The sequence below is a fragment of the Sceloporus occidentalis genome, unplaced genomic scaffold (genome assembly GCF_023333645.1).
Source record: "Sceloporus occidentalis isolate IW3139 unplaced genomic scaffold, rSceOcc1.0.p SCAF_7, whole genome shotgun sequence".
NCBI classification, from domain to species: Eukaryota; Metazoa; Chordata; class Lepidosauria; order Squamata; family Phrynosomatidae; genus Sceloporus; species Sceloporus occidentalis.
Genome location: NW_028316987.1, coordinates 89,059,342 through 89,086,253, shown reverse-complemented (window position 1 = coordinate 89,086,253; position 26,912 = coordinate 89,059,342). Strand labels below are relative to the sequence as shown.

Sequence of the window (26,912 nt, the reverse complement as noted above, 5' to 3'; positions counted from 1 at the left end):
TGGCAACATGTGCAGATCTGTGTTGGTGTGTCTGTGTGTATGTACTGCCACTGACATATGGGGTGGGGCTGGTTGAGGATGCTCAGAACTATGGATAGCTAGCCTGCCAATAAAGAGGGCCATCTGTATTTCCTTCCCCTCATGTGGGATTTCCTTTCACTTTGTACGAACATTCTTGCAATCATTTTTATTTATCAGTTTGAAGGCTCACTGTAACTATGGTAGAAAAAGGGGTTTAGAACTGACTGAAGGGCAACATAAAGCTCATCAAGGTGGGTGTGAAGAGAAGTCTTCATGGAGAGGGAAGAAGGAACACACATACAAGTCCACAGAGTGCTACTGATCTCCTAATCTTGATTAGGAAAGAAAACAGCATTATGTTTGAACTGAGTCATGGAATATTGCAGACTGCACTGGTTGTTAGGGGCTCTCTCTTCTCTCTAAGGAATATTATCCCCACCCTTTATTGTAGATTATGCACTCATGGAAACTATTGTATCAAGAACAATAGATGTGTCAAAATGGAAAACAATCTGGACATCTGGATAGTGAAGAGTATGCACTTTGCCAAAGAAAACATCTTGCAAATTGTGAACTAAGAGAATACCTTTAAATTTAACTGAATACTGGGTGAGTTCGGGAAGCAGTAATGGTGAACAAAAATTGGGGGGAGTTATCTTCATAGTGACCAGCCACCTGGTTAACTAGACTACAATTTAAAAACTGCTTCAGGTTAAGTAATTATGGCATATGAATTAAGATGTATTATTGAAAAGCATCATTGGAAGACTTAGTAAAAGATAACATGCTAATACTTACTATTACATCAAATTTGGAATAAATATCTACAACTTTTCCTACAAAGAAGAAAAGAAATTTTCATCATGTGACAGTATATAATTGACAAACCAAATATAAACTATTCAGTCTCAACTATGGTATATAATAATGAAAAATTAATAGTGGATATTTTGTTGACATATTAGTACTATATCAGTGGACACACTACAGTCTGCCCACCAGACTGCGCCCAAAATCAGAGTGTGAAGCTCTATTAAGTTGCAGTAGTACAGCAGAGAGGGTTGTTTGTAATGTATTTTGCATGTATTTTTGTGGAACTTTATTCCTACAGATATTAGACTGGCCTCTTTGCTTACTTTTATGCAGGCTGTTAAGACTTTATTGCAGTTTGGCTTTTGTGTGGTTTTAAATGTATTAACTGTGCTCTCCATTCTTAATGCCATTCCCTATACTGTTTGTCTCCTGGTCTTAGCTTTCCAATGTTATGATATTGTAAAATTTTGAAATAGTTTTCACATGTCTTAAATTGTAAGTCATCTTGGGAACACTTTCATAGTCAAAGGCTTACTCAGAAACAATTTTATAAATAAACAGAAAATTAACTTCTTTAAAAATTATATTCTGCCCTATATCTTAAGGGCACAGAAAAAATTAAAAGCTATTTAAGCATACATATTTATATGCATGGCAGGGGAAGTCTCTCAAAAAACAGACCACACATGTTAAGCCTAGATGAGATGAGAAGTGCCAGAAAAGAGGTAAGGAGAGAGGTGAAGGAAAAACTGGAGAGACAAAGATTAATGTTAAAATACTGATTTAGAGTGAAAAAGTATTAACATTGCCTGTAAATGGCAAGGCAAACCATCCCAAGGAACTGCAAAATGATATGTTTAAATCACAAAAGTTTCTACATCACCCACAGAAATTATGAGCTGATGTTAACAAATTTGTAGCCCAACCCCATGCTTTTTATTAGAAGTCTGTTCAGAATTCAAAGGGACTTGCTCCCAAACAAATTTATACACAAGGCCCACAGACTTAATATTGCCATCCTATATACATGTCTATGTCTGAGTAAACAGGCAAAGTATAGAGATGTCAATATGTGGGAAGATAACGAGGGCAAAGACAACACAAATTGCATAAAAAGTAATTAATGGAATCTTTTTCTCTTGTCAAAAAGTGTAAAAGCATACCCAAAATTCATGCATTTCTGTGCACAGAGAGTGCGAGAGAAGTGGAAGGAAAACAAAATTACTGCAGAGATGTAGTAAATGCACATATAAGGAAAGCCTATGCAAACCAGGAGTAATTCTACTGAACTGAAACCCAATACTTAAAACAGCAAGAAAATCTTTAAGCATTCTAGATGCCACAAGGTCTAATGAAGATTATCCCATGGAAAAAGGGATATGCACATGTTCTTTATGCTTTCCATTATCATTTAAAACCCAAAGCGCATGCATAACTTCATTTTCTGTAACAAATGACCAAAAGCAAAGTAGCTATTTGCCATATTACAGTCTCCTTGCAGAATTATTATTAGGCACAGAGATTCTGAACGATGGCCTCTTTTAAAAGATTTCTCATCCTCCATCTTTTTCATATTTAATAAGAAGGCTCACAACATTTAGTCCTCCTAACAAAACATCATGAGCAAAACAATCTTCCTCAATGTGCTATAATTTCTGTCACTTTAATTGTTTTAAAATTTTTATTGTTAAGGTTTTTTTTTTTAATTGATTTTCTTAGGGAACCATCTTGGGTCCCTCTCTGGGAGAAAGGTAGCATACACATGAAATAAATAAATAACTTAATACACACCTGACTCATCCACAACAGGTAGTGCTGATATCCTTCTATCTACAAATATATTCAAAGCTTTAATGATAGGAGTGTCTGGGTGTATAAAGGCGATATTATGGTATGTTCCTATCCCAAGTTCATCCAGATTTTTCTTCATAAAAGCAGGCTTTGGCATTTCTGACACCTAGAATTTACGTAGTAATAATAAAAGAAAAGTTCTTGAAAGGTGCAAATTACATTTATAAAGCTACATGGCCAACAAAATGTTCAATAACAGCACTCAAAGAATTTAGCTCCTTGCCAAGTCTTCACATGGGTAAAGTATTTTAACAGTCTGCTAAAGCTAAGATTGTAATAAAAGTTCAAACCTGAACTATTACATCTAATCCCAGTTTCAAACTTTTAATACTAGTACACATGTTCCTTCTCATAAAGCACCTGTAACAGGGAGAAGTTGCACTTTGAGAAAGTTCTTATTTTGATTTCGGGGAACATACTATGCTCCCCAGATAATACATTTACAGCTTTCATAAATTAAGTGCAGACTGACTGCACAAGTGTCAATGAAATTTTGAGGACACTGCTTCTGACCAAAACAGCACACTTGCTTCTAGACACACACCATTGCTCAGCTGTCTTGTCCTGTTTTGTAACATTTATTTAACACAGTTCAGACCTTGTTTATCTTCACAATCCCTTCTTAATATTTTATACATAGTTGTGTACTTGGGAGCATCTGAATGCCACCCCCTGCCCAGCTAGATACCAGGACATGCCACTGCTGTTTTAATATTTAGCAGAATGAGGCTAGTGAGCACACTCAATTCAGGCTGGTGTGTGTGTGTGTGTGAGAGAGAGAGAGAGAGCGAGAGAGATACACAGTGCCTGTTAATGGCACCATTTTGACTCCAGCCTTTAGCACCCATCACCCAAGCTCACTATAAGTGAGAGCGGTGTAGTGGAGAGTGGAGAGAATGCTGAGGAGGAGGAAACACCGTAAATGACTAGAAAAGGAGAGATGTGCTCAGGTGTTGTTGAAGAAACATTGATAAGCTGTGCTGATATTAAAAAGGAGGATTCTTGTTCAAGAATTGGTTCTTCTATTCCACTCTTTTTGTGGACAGAGTTTCTGCACTGAATCAACGCACAGGAAAAAGGGTCCCTCCGAAACACACTGAGCAAGATAAATAAAGCCTGTGTCTATTGGGGAGGAGGAGTTGTTGCGAAAGGACCTCCTTCTGCAACAACTTTAAAAACATAGGCACAAGAATGATCGGAGTCATCAAAAACACATAACTCTAATGAAGACCAGAAAAATGAGCAGCCAGCAGCTCATTTTAATGTAACAGGAACACTTCTAGAGTTTCTTAAATAAAAAAAATATATAAATTCTGTACATGTCACATTAATCTAGTCTCTCTCTTGAGACACAAGGGACAAAAATGTAAAAATTTCAGTTAAGCAAAAATAGTTGCATGACTATATTTTCTTCTGTCTTGACTGAACAAATCTACTAATCAAAATACTTTTTTGCAGTTATTGTGTGTGAGATCACCATGAGATTACAGAGTACTGTTAAATGGACGCTACCAACTGCAACATATAGTGTTTTTGCTTTTCCAGTATGTCCATTATTTTGGTACCAAGAAAATTAATTCTGAATGAGCTCAAAGGAAAATTAAATTACTTACAAAAAGCTGAAGAAACTTGAGTATTCTTTTATGGGTAAGTATATAAAGTGCATTTCCACTCACAGGGTCAATAACTGGCAATCTATGGATTTTGTTTTTGATCAGTGAATATACAGCATCAAAAAGGCTGAAGAGAAAATTATTGCAACTATTAGTATATTCTTCTATGACATCCAAAAAAGACACAATTACAATTCCATCTCAAAGTTATACAGGACTATTTAAATAGTTTTTAAAAGGTAGGTCTGAATCCTATTGGTAGTACCAACCAGAGAAGAGCAACTGAATAAATAAGATTTAATAAATGTTGACTCTCCAAAGGTCTATATGCATTGGAACTACTAACAGGATTCAGGCCATAATGATGAATGGCAGTTTAAAAACTGAACTTGAAGATACAGTTATTATACAAACAACACTACCATTCAGTATCAGTGTGAGATCCCATTAATTAAAACAAGAGCAGGAAAATACTGGAGAAAATAATAATCCAAAAACAAAGTTTTTCTTGGTATATGCTGCTTAAGGGTATTACACATGAAAGATGATTAATTATGGCACAAGCAGCTTTGTCTGTATCAGGATAGGAGTCATACAGTTTCAGTGTCTCTAGCCAGCAGAGACAAAGATGAGAAATACTAGACGTTGGAGTTGAAATCTACAGAAATTATGCTAAAAATCATCAATATACAGAGCAACACACATAGAATGCAGGCAGGAAAAGGCCAGTCGAAAATAAACATTAGTCACAGCCTCAGTATTTTTGTGTGTTCAAGAAAGTAAGGCAGAGGCTCTCAAGATTCTAAGATAAGTCATGAAGATTCTCACCAAAATGAGGTGAACAAGTATGCCGTCTGTCTTAAATAGTCTTTTCAGTTTTCGGACAGGTACATTAACACAACTTATACTAAAATAAATGGGAGGGGGGAGTAAAAGACAACATACCTTGCATCTGGTGAAATATTCACTAAAGGCTTAAAGGTTTCTTGTAAATAAAGCTCTGTGTAATTAAACAAAGTTAATGCTTTCATAAAGCAGTAATAACAAATATTTTAGAAGAACACACGCTTTTGTTGAAAGGCAACGGATTTTTTGGCATTTTAATACAAAGACAATTAAATAATCACAATGGGAGAGGGAATTGGTTTCTCTTTTTGACTTTGCAGGTAGCACAGCATTGAACACTACACAGGCACTCTGTGTGTGTGCGCACACCTTCAAGTCTCCTGTCAACATATGGCAACCCCATTAACTTCATAGGATCTTTCTTAGGCAAGGATTTTTCAGATATGGTTTGCCAGTTCTTTCCTCTGAAATATAGCCTACAGCATCTGGCACTCATTAGTGGTCCCCAATTCAAGTATTAGCCAGTGCTAACTCTGCTTAGTTTCCAAGATCAGACAGCATCTGGTGCTTTTAGGATATTTAGGCCACTGGGCTGCACTGGCCAAAACTGAAGGATGATGTCCTTCCACAGAATGACCACTAGGGGTCAACAGTACCTTGCACATGAATAGCATAATACAGTAAAAAAGGTGATCCACAAGGATTGTGCACTGCATATCTTGGAATACCGCTTGAAATCAATGAACCAAAAACAATTAAAAAGGACAGACAGCATTGTCTTAAACTGCATCTGAAAGAATGGACTTCTAACTTTTTGTCTGTTTTTGTTTTGCAATTTGTAACATTAGCTGAGGACATACCACAAATAATTTTTTTTGACATAACAGTTTTCATTTAACCATTTCTTGAGCAGTAACTTGATAAAGAGTGGGAGGGAGAATGGCCCTTTTTTGTCTACTATAGTTTCTGCTATGCTAATGATCTTTTCTTAATTTACTTTTGTGAAATACAGTTGCCCCTCCATTTCATGGGGGATCCATTCCAGACACCACCACCACCATCATGAAAACAAAAAAGTCCCATTGGCTTGAATGATGGTGCACACCTGGGGGCACCCACAGATGCACACCATGGGCATGCACCCCATTTTGTCCCCCTCAGTTTGCCGCCCACAAAAGGGCGAGGGATGCGGACTCCAAGTCTGCAAAAATGGAGGGGCGACTGTATAACCAAGTTTCCCTTCTAGAAATAGAGTCAATATTTTCTGTTTCGAAAGTTTATTTATATTATGCATAGTACTGCAGAAATCTTGATCTGCAGCCCTGCAGACCAAGGTTTTCTCAATCTAAATTCAATGGTGCTAACTTGTAAAATGGTATACACACAATTGCAATATCAGAATACAGTAACTTCCAAAAAGAAAGTCATGTTAGTCATGACATAGAAATGAAAATGGGGAATGGTCTAGTAACATCTTTGAGACTAACTAGTTTATTCCAGCATAAGCTTTTGTGGACGTTAATCAACCTTTTCCAATACGCCATCAGTACATCTGAAGGAGTGGATTAAAACCTATGAAATAAAATTACAAAATAATCCAGTTCTCAAAGATGCTCTTTTCCTTCTACCTACCACTCTCATTTCCCTTTTTGTACTGTCATGATAAAGTTTCAAAAGGAAGGGCAGGTTATATATTGATGCATAACTTCTTTAGCGATTCAGAATACAGTGTTAGCTGAAGAGTAAACTTCACACAAGTTTCCCCTAGGAAGCTTCTTTGTATCTACAAGGAGTGATTCCCGAAACTTTCAACTGTTGCCTCAACATGGTTTCTTTTCTGTACACATGCAGCTACTTGAGCCCCAAAAGCCCCATGTGGGAAGGATACTACATTGTTCAGATGTCCTACACCAACTACCCCAGTAGCTGACTAGCCAGAGCAATTTGAGTTCCCAGTCTGAAACAGGATGCCTTAAGCTTTCTGGTTCTAGAATTTGTGCATTTTTACTGTTATTTGAGAATTCATGGACAGCGAAGATCCCAGGTGTATTTCAGGATGTCAGGTTAAATATACAACAAGGACACCAGCACAGTACAGTGCTGCATAGGAGGCTTGGTGGATCAAATTTTTACTAAATGTATTAGAGAGTGTACTTACCCCTCCATGTTTCAATCTTGTGTTCCTCTAATTCATAGATTTGTACCTGGGGAAAAAAACAGTAATCTAAAGCTCTTCCACATACAATCTTGTATAAAGTGAGGGCCTACTTTCAAGTAAAAAAATGTAAGACCAGAATACTTTATACAGTTCATAAGTGAGGGTTATTCATACTAAAATTTCTCAACAGTGGTGGTTACTGAATTGGCATGCCCAAGGTTTTCTGCTTCAACAATTTTGTAGATTACATCAAAAACTGAGCATCATCAGCCAGTCTATTGTTGAACTTCATTACTGGAGTTACTGAAAACCTTCAAATCAATTCCAATTTATGGTGACCCTAAGGTGAACCTATCACAAGGTTTTATTGGTGAGATTTGTCCGGGGGTTTGCCTTTGCCTTCCTCTGAGGCTGCGATTGGGATTTGCCCAAGGTCATTTAGTGGGTTACCATGGCTGAGTGGGGATTCGAACCCTGGTCTCCAGAGTCACAGTCCAATCTCAAATCAACACACCACACTGGCTCTCCTTACAGCATGTTGGAAGGCTATTAATATATACCACTTTTTGTGAGCAATCATTTCTCATTCTGGTCTAACACTTGCTAATATAACACTAATAATGGATGAAAATCACGAGCATTCTGCACAACTGAGCTTCTTTTTTACGCTAGAACCCACAAACCTACCTGCTCCACAAACCCATTTGCCTTTGATAGTATTAACTATATAGTGGAATTAAGTTTACACCAGAACTAACCAGGTTTTGTAAGTCAGCTTTTTACCCTGTTTTTAGAGCTAACAATGGTTAATCCTAGTGTGGACACTAAGTAGTAGGATTCACACACATGTCTACATTTACACAGGGATCCATTTCAGAAACTTAAAGAGATTAATGCTTTGGCAGGAGAACTCTTCCCTCCTCCCCCAAGATAATCCTATCACTCAGGTCAAGGCTAATGGCTAAGAGGTCTGGCTAAAAATAAAATACAAATGTATCTTGGAGGGTAGGATGGCTGGGTTTTGTGATTGTGTACATGACCATTTGAAGAACAGATTGCTTACTTGTAACTGTGTTTCTCTGAGTGATCATCTGTACCCTTACACAAACAGATCTTGTATTTGTGCATGGGGACCACAATGAGGAACTGAGCCCCTCCAGAATACCAGAGGAACCAAAAATGGAGTGGTGTGACCCTCAGGGACACCCCCTTCCTAAGCAAAGAAAAGACCACAGGCGTCTTAGAGATGAACATGGCAAAAACAAAAACGCAAGAACCAAGAGTGTGTCTATACAAAACAGAAGTAAAGATGTAAACTGGAAACAGCTTTTGCACTCTAGCCCATATGCATTTTACTACATGTTACAAGATGCCTGTAAACTGGATGCACTGTATTTGTTTGAACTGCATCCTAACAGTGGTAGAATTCAAAGATATAGTTGTGTTAGTCTGTAGAATCAATATGCAGAGATCTTGTAGCACCTTTGAGACTAATTGAAAGAAAGAAATTGGCAGCATGAGCTTTCGTAGACTTCAGCCAAATGCATCTGAGGAAGTAGACTGAAGTTTGCGGAAGCTCTGGCCGCCAATTTCTTTCTTTCAGTTAGTCTCAAAGGTGCTACAAGATCTCTCTACATCCTAACTGTGAAAGATACTGTCTTTAAACCATGCAAGTAACAAGAACAAAGAGGCATACTGCAGTCTCTATGCCTTGTTGAAGGAATGAGAGTATCTTTTTTAAAGTGATTGAATCTTTGCAGCTCCCTTTAAACCATGTACCTATTTTGGTATATAATCTGACTTGCTGACATTACTGCAACAGTAATGCTTTGAGTAATGACAGGAATGTTTGCAGCAGTGGAAAAACTTGAGCTTTGTACACAAATTCCTTGGCATGGCTGTTTGATGTTCTAATACAAAATAGGAATTCCTATTACTCTAGAAACTCCCATTTTCCACATCATGGATCAAAAAAAGAAATGGAATCCATACACAGCTGCAAATATGGAAAGCATCTGCAAACTTCTGAAATGTATGCAACTCTTACACTGGATTTTATTTCATATGAACACTTGTTACCCATGCTGCTCCATATATATTTTGGTATAAATGATAACCCTTAATGACCCCTAGATGAACTCGAATAGCCTGTCCACCATTGCCAGCAAGGCATGAGGACATGTACATACACCCCTGAGGGGCACCCACATCATCATATCTAGAGAGTCGCATAAGAGGATTATCATATGACCAGGAAGAGCAAATGTTTGCCTTGCCTGAGGCTCTTGCCCCCTCCCCAGGTCTGTTGTCCGAGCAGCTTAAGACCACTAAGACAATCAGACAGGGACATCCAGGTGAAAAGCAAGTAATTCAACACCTTTGTTCTCACCATCAAGCACCTTTGCCAGAAGCAAGATTTTGCCTATAAATACTCCCAGATTTGCTTGTTCACTGGGCCAGTCTGGATTTCAGGGGGAAGCTCTGTCCCCTTGAACCCTGACCTGGCTCCTGGCTCCTGACTCCTGGCCAGTCATTCCATGGCTGAGCCTCATGCCATCCTCATCATATTCCATTTGGATTCCTGGAGGGAGTCTACATTCTGGTACGTATCACCCCAGTGATGCCTAAAATCCTATTCCATGCTAACCTATGCTTTTCCTGAGCCTTGTATGTGTGTGTGTATGCTAGTGAATCGTATGTGTTTTTCCCCTTATAAATAAATTGGTTATTAATTCTAGAAGTCTGTCTCAGCTCCATTTAGTGGGATCCCCTGGTCTACTCCGTATACATATCGGGAGACGATTCTGCAAGGGCCGTCGTAGCAGGCCCTCCTCTTGCAATATTTGAGCTAATAACAATAATAATAAAATTCCCCTACGGACCCTTGGCTACACACTGTTATTTCAAGGTTTTTGAAGCCTGAAATGGCTCACTACAGATACAACATTCTGGGTCCCAACTAACTAGTGAGCAAGATTCAAGAATGGTACTTCTTGCCGCTCCTTCCAGAGTGTTCCCTCACTTTCCCTTCCTGACACTGCAGCCATGGTTATAAACAAATTTTGAAAATTTGAAATTATGGAGCCATCTGTAGCATGAAACCCAGGAAAAGCCAAGGAAAGGGAGGGAAACGCTCATTCTGGCTAGACCTGAAGACAGAGTGAGTAAAGGAATGAGGAAGAATTTCTGAGTCTGGCATCTGAACTGCAAAGTAATGTTGGTAGCAGGGCTGGGCAAAGTATGGCCCTGGGACCCCCACAACTATCTCTGTAGTGCTTGGCCTTTCAGTAGACTATTTGAACCATCCCTTTTCTGGTTTACTAAAGAGGGTGAAGTGCCTCTCCTGGAAGACTCCAAGAAGGGCAAGTTCACATTTCACAAAAGCTGCAGGGTCCGCATCCACTATTTAACATACAACAAATCAGTGTTTCAATAACTAGAAGTAGGGCTCTAATTGTGGGGTTATCTTTTTCAGGGTGGTTTGGTTTTTTTTTTGGGGGGGGGGTGAGTTTTGTTTGCTTGTTTTTTTGTTTGTTTGTTTTTTGTATTTATTTAGGCTAGAGGGTCCCAGGTGCAGAAAAGTGGCCACTGGATATGCCTCAGTTGCCCACCCTTGGTTTGCAGGTACAGTAAAGAGTTACATGTGAGCTAGTCTTAAACAATATCAGTTTAAACAACAAAATAACAAGATGACATTTTATTTCTTAGATTACTAGGGTTAAATGGAATGATCAAAACAGAATGATTAGGAATATTCCAGATCCTGATGAATTCCCTCCTCCTCTTGTGCTAATTGTTTCCAGCATTCCCTGGCTTCATCTAATCATAATTTGTCCAATTCAGATTGGAGGAAACTTGGAAACAGAAAGGGAACCTGCATACACAATTGCGAAGGAGGAATGCACAAGTGTGAAGCATAGTTCCAATCCTAAATTATGGTTTCAACTGAACCAAATGCTGCTATTTACAACATCACCGATTCCTTTACAAAATTCATTAAAGCTACTTAGTGAATTTATGGTTTCAGTAGCGAGCGCTGAGCAAAGCTATTCATCTTCTATGTATTAAATGGCTGACTGAAATTTGTGTCAAAGAATTCTGCTGCTACTATTAGTTTATTACACATCTACAGAATTAATAGATACTTCACAGAGTAGTTTCTTCTACCAACAAACTACATTAAAACATCATTCCCCACTATTAATATTCCTTCTAAAATAGTGGCAAAATATGGTGTCAAATGGTTTACTAATTCTGCTAATTAAGTGGAAGATTACCACCAAGATGTACCCTAGACACTGATGAAGCTACGTATAGAATTCTGAAGAATAACTGTAGCAGAAAATGACTGTGGAATCTTACCAGTTTTACACTGTTGAACAAGCAAGAAACACCACCATTAGACAGTTCCAATAAATTGCTATCACTTACATACTTGTGGAAAGAATAGAACGGTCACACCAGCACCTCAAAAATAAGTAAGCTGCCACTACTCAAACAGTGACAATCACCATTCACAGACGTGATGCATTGTGTAGTGTAGTGTAGTGAATAATGTAGATGCAACATAACTGAATGCTCCCTCACCTATGAACCTTCCCCACACAACAAGTCTTCCTTCTATCCAACATCTAGTTCTTTATATGCAACAGATTTTATGGACAGAGGCATAAAATCAGGCAAGCAAGCATCTAATTCACAATCTAAATGAATATTGCCAAAATACAGGTGTGATGACTGAGTCCTCCAGTCATTTGGGAGTCTCCCTGAACCACAAAGAGTTAATCTGGGGGGAGTTACATGCTAATGAGAGCTGACCTCACATGCTAATGAGCAGCTACATCATAGCTGACGTAAGGCTCACCTGGCCAATCAGAAGTGCCAGCGCGGCTTTTCAAGAAGATTCAAAGAGAGGGCTTTAAATACCCCTGTAGTACCATGCGTCCTTTGTTCTCCATCTTGGCTTTGTTTGGGGAAACCAGATGCTGTTCTTTGTCCTCTGAACAGCTGGAGGACCGGCTCAGGAATGCAGGTAGAGTTGGCACAGAGCCAGCTCCCTGATTCCAAAAATTCCACAAGGACTACATCACTGCGTGAGTAGTTAGGAAAATGTGTTAGATAGAGCGTCTAGGTTTTTATTATGTTTTATCCAATAGCTTGCCTGAAATGAATATCTTTGTAACTGTGTTTTCTGACCTGCACGGCAAGGAGGCCTGGCATGAGTGATACTTTTCTATTCTATGCTATTTCTTTAAAATAAACTTCTTTCTTTTAAAAGCATCTGCTGTCTCTCTGCTCCTGTACACGTGCCTTAACTCGGCTACTGATTGCTCTGGGGTAGCAAGAAAGGAATCTAGAGGTCTCTCTTCCAAGCAAGTCTCAGTGTGTGCTTGGAAAAAAGAAATATAGTTCATTGACAATTCACTGAGTGGTGGCAGCGGAAGAAAAGTTGTTTTTAAGGGACTCCCTGAGAGTAATAGTCACGCACAGGGCATTGCTTCTAGGGAATCACCACAACAGGCTAAACTCCAGCAAAAACAGGCCTTACGTTAGCAATGAACAGCTGCTTTGTGGCACAGAAAAAGTGGAGAAAAGGAAAGACAGGATTGGGAGTGACCCATCTATGCAGTATCCTAAAAGAACCAGTGGAAACCAAACCATCTCACAATTAATAGGTATTTTCAGAGAGCTGCAACCAAACACCTAGCTGATTTGTTCAATTCCATGTGAGCTTCAGTCCCACAATTTTTACTTGTCTTCAGTATTCTAGATGCCAAAGCTCCTTATTGTAATCATCCCCATTTTGTCCAGATAAGCTAGATTCTACTGTCCCTAGACTGTGAGTGAGAATTTTACACTGTTTCATTTTCAACCTGGTCTAGGGCTACAATGGTTTATTCGAGACTGGCCAGTTTGGAGACAAATGGATACCCAGTTGCACGCATGAGCAAGAGAAAGTACTTATGCATACAGAGTGGTAGACTTCTAGCCTAAAACTTCGCTCATTTTCAGTAAGCTGAAGCATATGGAAATATTCCCTATTTTTGATTGTGGCACAGTTCTGGCTGAGAATGACTGATTGATCTGGAGGAGCCTAGTTTGAGTAGGTTGGACTTACCATTATTGTTCATTCTGGGATGGCAGGAGGGTCAATCCACTAAATGCCAACCAGGCTGAGAAGAGCTCACAGGTTTTTGTTGTTGTTAGTTACAATCATTCAGCTCCTTCCTCTCTTCAACAGTTTGATTATCTTGTCTTATCTTATCTTACCTAACCTAACCTAACCTAACCTAACCTAACCACCACCACCCCAAACACTAAGGCCAGGATGTTCCAATAATAAGCCCTGCTGTCAAGTGCCAATATGTTTTTAAGATATGGCAACCCTAACTTCGTTCCTTTCCCTAACTTCTATACATAGTTTCATAGCAATTCTATACATAGTTTCTTCGTGGCTTTTACTTCTTAGGCCCCTGTCAACCCCATCCTTCTTCAATTCGCATGCTTCTATATTGCCACTCTGTTTCCCCTGTAGCCTGGGAGAGTACCTTTTCACTCAAGAGCTGAAGCTTCAGAAATGCTCCATGACTGAACAGCTCTTTTGGACCATATATCATGCATGGATTTTCAGGGATCAATTGATCTTGCATTTTTCACAAAAGCTGCATTAGTTTGTATATATTCAATATTTACAAGTTTAATATCCAAGTAGAAAAACTGTTTGTGAACATTTGATGACATGATACCAGCGCACCCAATAGCAGGCACACTGGCAAGACGTGTTTTGTCTATTTTTAGGTATGAAACAGTATAAATAAATTCAGTTGTTCCATTTGTCTCTATTCACCACCTTGTCAAGATTTATCTTTAAAACGAGGCTGTAAATCCCAGGTAGAAAAGAAACCAACCCTAGAATTTAAGTATTTTTTATTGTTTTAATATACCAAATCATTTGAAATACTAGTCAGATTACTGATCAGATTAAACTACTAAATATTTTGTTCCCCTACCCTTACACTTACATACAACTCGATTTACTGCAAAATTAATGGAGAAAGTTCTTTTTTGTAAAAACGGCAACATTAAACTGTACTATTATTACTTTACAGTACCTTACCTCAAGCCTTGGGGAGAGGCAGGTAGGAAATAAATTGTTCTTGTTATTGTAATTCTACTACTATTACACCTGGGAGGTGCGGTGAACCTCAGTGCCTTTTCCAGTTTCCACCAGTCATTTTCATAGATGGGTTGGTCCTTCAGTTTCAGCATTTCAAGTCCAACATTTATTCTACATACTATACCACTGTGCATGTTTACCACATATTTACATTACATTTACACAAACACAGAGAGTCTCTGTTTGTCCCTCATGGACACTTAATAACATGTTAACTACTGGTACACATGTACATAGAGGTGCACATGTACACATGCACAGACACACAAATAAAGAATAACAGTAAACAGACCACTTCAAGAGAAACAATTTACCAAAAATACCTTACATGCTAATCCAGAATCTAAGAGTAAAGCAATTTCTTTTTCAAAAGGCAATGTTCTCACACCCCGTCACATCCAATCTGAACCACTTATTATATTATTGTAGCAATCCTTTACTTCTGGCATGCTTTTTGCCAATAACAATTGTATTTATGAGGTGATATTTACCATTGGAGACTTGTAGTATCTATGCAATATATTAATGAAATCTGTAATAGTCAGCATTCCTGTAATAAAACAAAGAAACAGTACTTCAGATTTTGAGTTTCAAACCATATCTTATTTATATCTTGTTACGCTATGGTTTTAATTGAAACAGCCTTAATTGGTATGAGTTCCCAGGAAATACCTGCATTCTATAACAGACATTAAGAGTTTCAGGAAAAAGGTCCCCTAAAATATTTTGGTCTGGCAAATCGCATCCCCAAAATTGATAGGATCCTTTTACTGGAGTTGTAAGGTAAAACAGAAATAGTGAGATAGGAGTCTTGGTGTCCCACAAGAATACCTCCTCTAACTATTGCCTTGTATAGGAACATGAGCTTTTGGCTTACATGTTTCTCTACAGGCCAAAATCTGACAATTCCAGACTTTCGTTTGCTGTAACCCAAATTTCCCAAGACCAGACAAAATGGCAAATAGAGAGTAGAAATTTCTGACTTGGTGCAAAAAGGGAGGGGAGTAGATGTCACTCTAATGTTCTCACATTCCAAACTATGGTTTTATATTTGAAATGAATATCCATTAATGCTACAGGAGAAAGGCATTAGGTAAGCAGTTGGTCATTTTACAATTTAAAAAAACAAAACCTTATCAGTATTCTCTTCTTACATATCTTATTCATGTCCTGACAGGTAAGATCATCAAGCAACAAGCTCAAGGGATAGGTTTTATTACTAAACAACTGGTATACATGTAAGAAAGCTTGATAATACAAACATTTGGGGGGAGGGAATGAGAAGCCTGGATGCTCTCAAAGAAACTGTGGACAGTTAAGCCACACTGTTCCAGTTAGTTTAAAAGTGATTTACATACTGTATGTTTCAAGGAAGATTTGATTTTACATAGTAGTGGCAATGACACCTAGAAAGGGGTTCTGAAAAAAATTGTGCCAACTATTAAAAAAATCAAACTAGTGGGACTTTGTAATATAAACTACTTGGAAATTACTCTCCTCACATAGGCAAAGTTCAAAATAATGCTGTTTGCATCTAGGCATTATTGTCTGGCTCTTATTTATTTAAAGTATTTATACCCTGCTCTTCAACCACAAAGGGTCTCTTTTCACCATCTTGGAATTTGAGGTATTTCCCAGCCTGGCTTTCAGAACCATTAAGCACAGTCCCAGTCTTTCAAAATGTCATTCAAAATCCAGATATATGACATAAGTCATGTTTGCCATCTATCCTCTGACTGAGATCCCTTCAGATGTAACGGAAAACCATGGTAAGGTGATTGGGAAACCTCCACTTCAAAAACAGTCACATTTGCAAATGCTGTCTGAATTTGAGGGATTGTAGGTTTTTTTATATTCTAGTGATTGAACAAACAAGGGTCTGTATTCTGGAACCTCTGTCAAATCCTGGCTTGTTCTTCAAAACTAGAACTCAAACAGGTAGCAATCCCTTCATTTCAGAAGTAATTGACACTTCTGTTCCATTTATAGGATAGGACTGGAGTTAATGTACAAGCCCAAAATTTTCCAGGGCCTGCTCACATCCTGCAGTAACAAGCTACAGCTTTTCAATATGTATGAATCAGACCTAAGATCATTACTTGGCCAAAAATAGAGGAAAAGTGAGGGGAAACAGAAAGCACACTCAGAAAAATACATGCCACCCTTTCTCTATCCAAAACTTATATATTAATAAAAATTATCCTACCTACAAAACTTTGTTTTTTACTCTCCCACAGTGGAGCTGCTCGAACACCATTTGCCACCAAGGCAAAGAAAGCCTTCTTTACCTGGAAGAGATAAACCATAATGCAACACTGTATTACTTCAGTTATATGTCACCTTTTCATCAAAGCTGGGACTAAAGGTAGTTGACAAGAGAAAATGAAATACAAGCAAAACCACATATAACTAAAAACAAAACAAAAATAGGTTTAAATTAAATTAAAATATCAGATTAAAAGCAAATGATAAAAATAATACAGAACACTAAGAAAATCTATTTTCTTGTGAAACAGTCAGTTCCCCCAAGCCTGCTGAAACAAAATGGTCGTCACCTGCCAGCAAAAATCAGATAGATCAGTCATCTGCACTGATTGCAAAGAAAGCATATGCTGGCTAAAGCATTGCAATTTCTTAATACAACAAGTTATGAATTACTTAAAAACACGAAGAAATAAAAGTGAACACAGGCCAGGATCCAATAATGGGCTTCTGTTGGATCCTGCTGTTTTTGCTGATATTGGTGATTTCCCCTTCCCCTTTGCATCTGAAAATCTGTTCCCCAGAAAAGGGTTTAGGTTCTAGAGAAGGCGTAGGAAGACTAATGCTGCTGGAATGGGATATGAACAGACACCTCTGGATAAAGAAGTACACTTTCTCCATAAAAATATCAGAGCCATTATCTCTCTCATTTCATTGTCCTAATCAATCTAGTATTAGGTTTGTGTATATGAACAGCAATGGAATACGTAACACTTTATGTCTGGCTCCTCTTATCAGTTTCTAAGTTTCAAGGATATAGAAATAACTTGTTTAATAAAATCAGCTATTTTTGCTTAAGCTATTATCAAGCAATTCATTTTATCATCAGTCACTCAATGCATAATGAATTAATCAAGGTAATCCAGTAACTGTTCAAGAGGGATAAACATTTAAAAGTGAAATTATCTCTTTGAATGCTAGAAATTTGAATTCAAGTGCTCTACCTTTATTTTGTTTTATAATTACATGGCTTGCCCTAGGGTTTTGATGGGAGAAATTGTACTAGCTGAAAAACTGGATGGCTGACAGGAGCAGATGATTCATCTCATGTCTTTAATCTGGTTGGAATATGGTCCCACCTGCAGGTGTCGTTTGGTTCCAAAAATATATCTGGAAGCAAAAACTAGAAATGCCTGGGAGGATATTTCCCAGTCTGTTACCAGTGATAGAAATGGTGGTCAAAGTGCATCACATCAAAGAACAGGAATCTGGAGAAGTGTCTTGGGTGAACAGAGGTTTTGCTTGAAAGTGGGCAACATCTGGTTAAAAAAATGAGGGGTGAAAAAAGAGAAGTGACAATAATCCTCCCCATAGCTATGCTATGCTCAGTGCAGGCAAAGAAACAAGGTGTACCACACCAAAATGAATGAATGAATAATGGTAGCTAATGAAATGCAGGCCATCAGTTGCAAGTCCACTTGTCAAAAAAAGCAATTACTGGTAGTGCTAAGAGCTCTCTGATTGCAAACACTCTTTAAAAATTTGCATAAGTAAAAAAATAAGCCCATTTATATGACAGGCAGTATAGTGAATTCCACAACTCATTCAAACATATACCGTATTTTCTGGCGTATAAGACGACCCCCAACTTTTCCAATTAAAATATAGAGTTTGGGATATACTCGCTGTATAAGACTACCCCTCTTCCAGCGCACACCAAATAAAAATTAAAAAAACATCAGATTTGATTTCAATATGGTAATTTTAATTCAAATTCTTATGACATGCAGGTACTTAGCAGGAAAACCTGTTGTATACAAAGCCTGCTTGGATTGGTCAGCTCTCCCTGCCTGCCCAGCCCTCCCTGTCACCAAGATTTTCTTCTACCATACTTGTACAGCACCGCCCTTGCTACTTTTGTACGGTCACCACATACGGAGGGTATGCGGCCGCTGACGTTTTTGAGCTCCCCCCACCATATGCGGTGACTGCAGATTTTCCAGTCTGGCTCAGAAGTTTCAGCCCTATAAGACGACATCCAGCATATAAGACGACCCCCGACTTTTGAGAAAATTTTCCTGGGCTAAAAAGTAGTCTTATATGCCAGAAAATACAGTATGTGCTACAAAAAGGCTTATAAATTAGGCTACTCCATAATAGTTCCAACTTTCCATTTTACATTAAATCCTACCAAACACATTTGATAAAAATTGTCTACTGATATTGTAAGAGTGTCTTTTAAGAATGTACACCATCAAACATAATAGAAATTTGTGTCTAAATTCTATCCATTTCTTCCCAAATATTGATTATACAACATGTATTTAAATACAAGGTAAAACAGTAAGAATTCCCAATCAAATGTTGGTTTGATACTTAGTTTTTATCACATCCATGGATTAGAGTTTCCATTGCTCTTTCAATACTCTGGATGATCTGTCCACATGAAGCATTTGCCATGGAGTAATGGAAAGGGCCTTATGGGTACTCCAGCAAAAGCATCCCTAGGAGGTAGCTGTCCCAGTCTCTATTTGAAGATGTCCAGAGAAGGAGATCCCACCACCTCTCTAAACAATTGGTTTTGTTGCCAATTGTCAAGAAGTTCCTTCTAATGTTAAATCAAAGTCTACCCTCCTGTAACTTCAAACTATTAATCTGCTCTTGCCATCTGGGGCAGCAGAGAACAACCCTGCCCTCTCCTCTCTGTGACATCCTTAAAGAGGGCTTTCAAGACACCCTTCAGTCTTCTCAAGCTGAACATACTCAGCTCTTTCAACCTTTCCTCAAGTTTTGTTCTCTATACTTCTTTATCATCCTCGCTGCCTTACTGCGAACCTGCTCCAACTTGTTAATATCTTGCTTAAAATGAGGCATCTAGAAGTGAGTGCAGTACTCCAGAGGAGAACTGACCAATGCAGAATATAGTGGGACTATTATTTCCCTCAACTTGGAAGCGATGTTTCTTTTAATGCAGGCTAAACTAACATTCACCTTTGCTGCAGCATCACATTGTTGGGTAATGTTCAAATTATGAACATTAAGGTCCTTTCTGCATCCTATACATATATATTTGGTTTTTGTGGCCTAACACAGAATTTTGCTTTTCTCTCTAATGGATTTCATTTTATTAATTTCTGCTCCATTTTCTAGTTTATCTATATCCTTTCAATTATTTTCCTATCTTCCAATGTGTTAGCAATAGTACCACTGTCCCCAGTTTTGTCTCATCTGTAAACCTGATAAGGATTCCCTCTACCCTGTCATCTAAGCCACTGAGAAAAATGTTAAAGAGTAATGGCCCTGGGATAGAACCATGTGGCACTCCAGTTGAGCCCTCTTTCCAGTCTGAACTGCAGCCAGTCATGACGACTCTGAGGATGGTTTTCCAACTAATTATGAATCAATGTGACATTGTTCCCATCTATTCCACATTTATTCAGTTCGTTAATAAAAATATGGGGACCTTATGGAATGCTTTTTTGAAATCCAGATAAATGACATCTACAGCATTCCCACCACTTACTAAACTAGTGACCTGATTGAAAAAGGATGTAAGATTAGTTTGACAGGATTTGTTCCTGATAAACCCAATGCTGGCTCCTACTGATCACTGTATTGTCATCAAGATATTTGCCAACAAACTCCAGTATAATCGGTTCTAATATTTTTCCTGATATTGAGGTCAGGCTAACTGGTCTTTAGTTTCCTGGATCCTCCCCCGCCTCCTCCTCTTCTTCTTGCTTTTTTTTTTTAAAGAGGGGGACTATGTTTGCCTTTCTCCAGTCCTCAGGCACTCCACCTGTTACCCATGATTTCTAGCTTCATAGGTAATAACAACCTAAAACCCTCAATCTTTTGCAGCAATTTTATGTCCTGCTCATATAACTGAAGTTGAAATAATGAACACAGTTACTAGGAGTGAGTACCACTGAATTCAAGTTGACATTTCTAAGAAAATGTGTTTAGCAATGTGTTATGGATCAAACTCAGTGGAATGAGTCAAAAAGAAAGGAAATTATGATTACAAACCAAAGGTAAAAATTACACTTTAGAAAGGATGGTATTCTGGTGCGTCGCCTCCCAAAAACAGTATTCTACAGTGAACTCACAATGGGTCACCATAAGAGGGGCACTCCAAAGAAGAGATACAAGGACTCCCTGAAACAACATCTCAGGCTCGGCCAAATTTATCACCAACAATGGTCTGCCCTGGTCTCACATCGGGAGGCATGGAGACGCACTATCTACGATGCTGCAGCCTTTTTCGAAAACTCATACATAATGAGTCTCGAAGAAAAACGACAGCGCAAAAAGAACCACAACCCGGAAACATCACCCAAGGAGACTTTCTGCTGTGCTTTCTGCAACCAGACTTGTTTATCTTGGATTGGCCTTTTTAGCCATCAACATGCTTGTAGTAAGCGTGGGATGAGTCTTTCCTGAATCTTCGTTTGCAAAGAAAAGCCAGAGATTCTGGTGCCAAACCTTGTACCATTAAGCTATGCAAAAACCTCTGCTACACAGCACATGTGGCCATCATGGTTAGGGACACTTGTACACACATATTCTCTTAACAGAGGGATGAATGCTGATTAATGGGTTTTTTTTGTTACTTGCTCTCTATATTAACAGATTGAATTTAGCTAAGAAACCATCTTTGGATAATTCCATTTATAATTTTAGTAACAAAGCAGCTATATATGCTAGATACAAGTATAAAATATTGTACTCACTTCAAATGGACAATGACCTAACTGCGTAAATTGTATTACTACGAACATAACACACTGCCTAGCAAAGGACATCAAGCAGATTCACCTATTGTCTGATGTAATCAACTAAAATTATGAATTTTAACATCTTTGCACTGATGTCATTACAGAAACTTTAGTTTTGTCTGTACCTTAAGGTATAAACTGCATATTATTGTAGGAAAAAGAAACCCAGTACTGGTTTCAACAAACTGAATAAGGCTACAATCCAATGCACACTAGATATCACAAACATGTAGCAAGGAGATTTCAGCTAGCTAAACTATGGGCCAAAACACACTGCAGAAATAATCCAGTTTGAGAACACTTTGAGCCCTGGATCAGTGCTGTTGTGATCTGCAGCTGATTGGTCAAGATGGATTTTTGCTTTTTGTCTTTTAAGCCTGCAACTAAAAGATATTCAGAACAAGAAATATTTCCCACTGGAACTGTTACCATGTGCTTTTGAGTCATTTCTGACTTATGGTGACACTTAGGCAAAGTATCTTTTGTCAGATTTTTCTTGTCAGAATTTGTTCAGATGGGGGTAAATATAACCAATCAAAATCTAGTCTGTCTTATAATTCATTTAAATTCTAATTCTGGTTATGTACACAAAATTCCAGTCTTCTTTTCTTTATTTATTTTCTTTATTTTCTTATCACCTATAAAGCCCTACACGGCTTGGCCCCAAGTTACTTGAGGGACCGCATCTCCCCGTATGGTCCGCCCTGCACACTCAGAATATCTGGTAAGAACTTATTGGAAACACCATCTTCCAAATATGTTTCCTCATCCCAAAAGGCCTTTACTATAATAATTTACTATTGCGGATCTGGAATAGTCTACCTGAGGAGCTCCGTCTCATGACCCCCTTGGAAACATTTAAAAAGAGACTTAAAACGGTACTCTTTTGTCAAGCTCCCCCCCACCCGAAGAATGAAGACCAATATCCCTGCTGACAATGATATTCTGCCTTGCCCCTGGATGCTGGATGGTTGATGGATTTTTGTACTGTTGTATTGATGAGTGTTGATGTAATATTTTTTATGTTTTTATAAGAGTGTTATATGTATTGATTTTAATAGTCTGTAACCCCGCTTCAATCCACTGGGAGAGGCAGGGAAACACAAATAAATTTTATTATTATTATTATTATTATTATTGAAAGGATTCAGTCTTTAGAATTGTGCATGGCTACTGTCATTAATCGATGTGGACAGCAACACACTTTCTTCCTAAGGGCAACTGATATTGCTATTATCATTAATGAAAACTCTATTACGCTGAGTCTCATACTGACACGAACTTTTCTACAGATCCCCAAGCTGTCACTTAAACTGAAGTCCTAGACAAAAAATGTGTACCTTTCTCAAGGAAGCAAGGAGGCCCCCCACTCCCTATTGTGCTTTGTGCTTCCTTTACTGAAGACTGAGACCAATTTAGAAAGATTGTCTGCTCTCTCAGTTTTTTGACAACCCTTCTTTTGGGACAATAAAAATATTGTCATCAGAAGGACTGAGATGCTCTCTATGAAAAAAGTTTCAGTACCATATTGAATTTATATAGCTGCATACAGGAATAAAAAAACTGGAGAAAAATTTTAGGCCTATCATTATCCTCAATTTTGTGATTTTCAATGAAATTTTCCAACTTGATTTTGTCAAGTCTAATGTCATTTAATTTTCAGAACATAAGATGAATATCACCAACTCAACATTTCAGAAACATTATATATGACAGCTAGATGTTTATAATTACACAACTGTTACTTTGATAGTTTTACCATCTGCTCATTTCGAAAGGAAGGGAAAGTCCACAGGCCACTAGAATGGTCATGCGCCTATTGATTCAATGTCCTTTTTACAATTACAAAATCTGCTAAAAATTTCATAAGTCTTTGAAAATAAATAAAACATTTGACCTTCAAAACAAAGTAATCTGTGGCCCTACCTAGAAGACAATCAGATTTTATACAGCCCTTTTAGATTACTATGGGACATGGTGACTCGGCGGTTAAGATGCTGATTATGATGATCTCATGGTTGGCAGTTCGCGGAGTGAGCTCCTGTCACTAGTCCCAGTTTCTGCCAACCTAGCAGTTCAAAAGCATGTAAAAGTGCAAGCAGATAGCTAGGTACCACTTCAGTGGGAATGTAAGAGCATTCTGTGCAGTCATGCTGGCCACATGGTCACAGAGTCACGTCTGACAATGCTGCTTCTCTCGGCTAAGTAACAGAAATGAACACTGCCCCTTACAGTCAGACACGACTTGACAATCACGTCAAAGGGGAAACCTTTATCTTTACTTTAGGTTACTACCAACACAACCAAATACACATTCAACTATAAACAATGAGTCCTGAATAAAACAAGCTCACCTGTAGCGTAGTGTCAAAAACGACAAGCTTGGAACTTGTTGGAACAATATCATAACACTTGTGCGACCTCATAAATCGCATGTAGATGTCACTCTCTGACTCTCCAACAGCTGAAAAAGAAAATTGAGAAGATTTTTTTAAAATACTGAAATCATTTGGATGAAATTCTATTGTAAGAAAATGCAAAATACTTCCCAGTACTCGGGACATCTTATAATTTAATTTTTAGAATATATCCATCCTTCTTTCTGAATAGAGAAAGAAGGTTCTGACACTTCCTACATTCATGATTTCAAGGCACAATTGGAAGAAATGGCAGTGTTATCCATTTTTTTTACCTCACACAGACACGGCAGAAATCTGTCCTCTGTATTTCCTCTTAGGAAAATGGTCACAATCACATCTGAACAACTTTAAATGTTATTGATTCCTTTTCTTACAAGAACTTAAAACAGTCTACTGTAAAATAAACATGTAACATAATTCTATAGTGCAATCAACATGGGAGGGATGTTAAAAATTAGACTTAACTGGTCTTTTACTGACAAAGCTGGATTGGGGCTGTGGCAACCTCATGCCATGGCCCTAATCTGTCTTTGTGCCAGTCAAAAAAGAAGTGGCAAACAGCCACTCCTTTTTGTACCAGCAAAAAACTGGCTTTTCCACCACCACCACCACCCCCTGGAAAAGCTGGTTTTAAGGCACTCCAGCAGCATATGGCATATTAATGCCACACCTTTGGAGCACCTGGAAGTCGGCCCCTGTGTAAACGGCCAGGAGAGTTGAAGCTGGCTTCCGGGTGTATTGGGGGCATGCATCATCTGCACGCTCCAACCCCAAACCAGCTGGAAGCTGGCTTTTTATGTCAGTCTGTTCCAGCCCTTAGGTAAGATTGTGTATACATTGCGCCCTTTGTTTACGCAGGGGATCCGTTCATCCTTATGGGACTCACCACCCCTTCCTCCCCACGCAGCCTTCAGCATATGAATAAGATATGAAGCGCACCCCGTATGACGCGGGCACACTGGAATTAATTATTCATATCTTATTCTTAACTGGATGTTTCTCCACTTCAATGATGGAAAAAAAACCCTCAAATGTTTATGTTTATATTTAAGTACCAGCCTCACAATTGGAGATAACAAGGAACTGCACAGGGAAGGAGAACTAAACGTTATACAGGTGAGTGATTTGGCTCACAAATGAGAGAGGATTTGATCAACCCCTCCTATATGACTAACGCAAATGAACTGCCAGAGGAAGGAACGTTTTTCTTTAGCTATACCCAACTTAAAAAACAACTCTCCATTACTCTCCCCAGATTTGCAACTTATACAGGCTTTTCTGTAGAGCATGGTTACATAATTCAAAATGAAACTTTACAGAAATACTCTACTGAAGTATTGGTACTAGAAGAAAGGTTAGCCTAAGGGCCCATGTACCCCAGCATTCTTTTCCCAGCAGTGGCCAGCCACATGCCACTGCAGAACTCAGGAATGTGGCATGTATGAAGGTATCATCCAGGTATCATCTTGTTTAACCAAGATATCATCTTGCTTACAATAACAGAGACAGTGATAAATCACAGTGGAAGAAAACATGTTACTTACAAACAGTTTGGTCGCTAGCATCCACAGACAGCAGTTAGCAAAGGTCCTATCTTACTCCCTGGAGTATTGACCAAGGTTAAGAAACATGGGGGCTTTTAGAAATTGTTAGACTGCAACTTCCATCAGATCTAGCCAGCATGACCAAAGGTGAGGGATTATCAAAGCTGCAGTCTGACAAAATCAAGAGGAACATACTAGCTGTTATGTGCCTTCAAGTTGTTTCTGACCTATGGTAACTCTAAGGTGACCCCTACCATGGGGTTTTCTTGGAAAGATTTGTTCAGAGGGCGTTTGCTCTTGCCTTCCATTGAGGCTGAGAGGGTGTGACCTTCTCAATGTGAGCCAGTGGGCTTCCACAGCTGAACAGGAATCTGAACCCTGTTCTCCATAGTCCGATGCTCAAACCACTACACCATGCTGATTCTCAAGGCCATACATACCCAGCCCCTAATGAAGAAAAGGACATTCTTCCAATAATATTCTTCCAATTCTTTGCGTTAATTATTTTTGAAAATAATTATTAGATATCATTATTAGAAGTACAGCCAACCCTCCTTATCCATGGATTTCTTATCCACGGATTCAAGCATCCACGGCTTGAAAATACTTTAAATATAAATAAATTACAATAAGCAAACCTTTATTTTGCCATTTCATATAAGGACACCAATTTGCTCTGCCATTGTATCTAATGGGATTTGGTCATTTGTGGATTTTGGTATCCACAGGGGTCCTGGAACCAAACCTCAGCGGATACCAAGGATCCACTGTAATCTCAACTCCCAAATATCTATCTTTATCTTCTACTTGAAAAAAAATCCTCAATATTTCTCTTGATAACTCATATTCATAGTGAAAAATCTTGTCTTTGTTTTAAAAAGTTTAACTCCTGCTACCACTCCAAATTCATTAAACATCCTCACTAATATTTCCATAAGTTTTGTTTGGTTTTCCAAAATAATCTACCAGATCATCCACTTATATACACAGATTTCCCAATTTTACACCATCTAATTCTCCCTCCTTCCTAAAAAAAAATCTTAACAAAACTGACAACAAACTATAATGGAGAGAGTGGACAACCTTGTCAAGGACCACTTCCCATATCCAAAATTTCAGTCAGTTCTCCATTAACAGTTAATCTTGCTTTCTGTGGCATATAAACTGCTTCTAGCCACCTGCAGAATTTTTCCCCAAATGTCATTTTCTGTTTCATCTTAACTATAAATGCCCAATTCAAATTTTTGAGCACTTTCTCCATGTCTAGAAAAATCAGTGTCCAAAGGGAGGAAGGTCTGACCATAATTGACATATCTGAGGAAACTGTCAGCTGATGATGCTTTCATGGCAAGGGAAGACGTATCACAAACTTTTAAATTTTTCTCCCTTCCCAACATCTGTTTCAGGTAATACAATCACGCCAGCCTTTAGAAATCTTTCATCACTTTTTCATTCCTTGAGACTAATGGCTAAGTCCTGCTTCTGACCC

The 26,912-nt window shown here is 38.4% G+C and overlaps 1 protein-coding gene across 9 annotated transcripts in view; it reads right to left on the bottom strand.

Annotated features, from left to right (window-relative positions):
- LOC149310067 (5'-AMP-activated protein kinase subunit gamma-2-like) overlaps positions 1-26,912 on the bottom strand; it is a 238,973-nt gene that overhangs the window by 10,055 nt on the left and 202,006 nt on the right. For 8 of the 9 annotated variants that reach the window (XR_016281977.1, XM_089533614.1, XM_089533616.1 and 5 more), the window contains 8 exons: positions 23,814-23,923; positions 16,686-16,767; positions 14,971-15,029; positions 7,303-7,348; positions 5,244-5,298; positions 4,299-4,425; positions 2,626-2,791; positions 820-857 (listed from right to left, as the gene is read on the bottom strand). Coding sequence is in view for 8 of the 9 variants with exons in the window: in XM_089533614.1 (XP_089389740.1) it covers positions 820-857; positions 2,626-2,791; positions 4,299-4,425; positions 5,244-5,298; positions 7,303-7,348; positions 14,971-15,029; positions 16,686-16,767; positions 23,814-23,923 (683 nt within the window). In the remaining variant the exon portion in view is untranslated. The remainder of the gene's footprint in view (positions 1-819; positions 858-2,625; positions 2,792-4,298; positions 4,426-5,243; positions 5,299-7,302; positions 7,349-14,970; positions 15,030-16,685; positions 16,768-23,813; positions 23,924-26,912) is intronic. The other variant, XM_089533615.1, reaches the window with a different exon arrangement.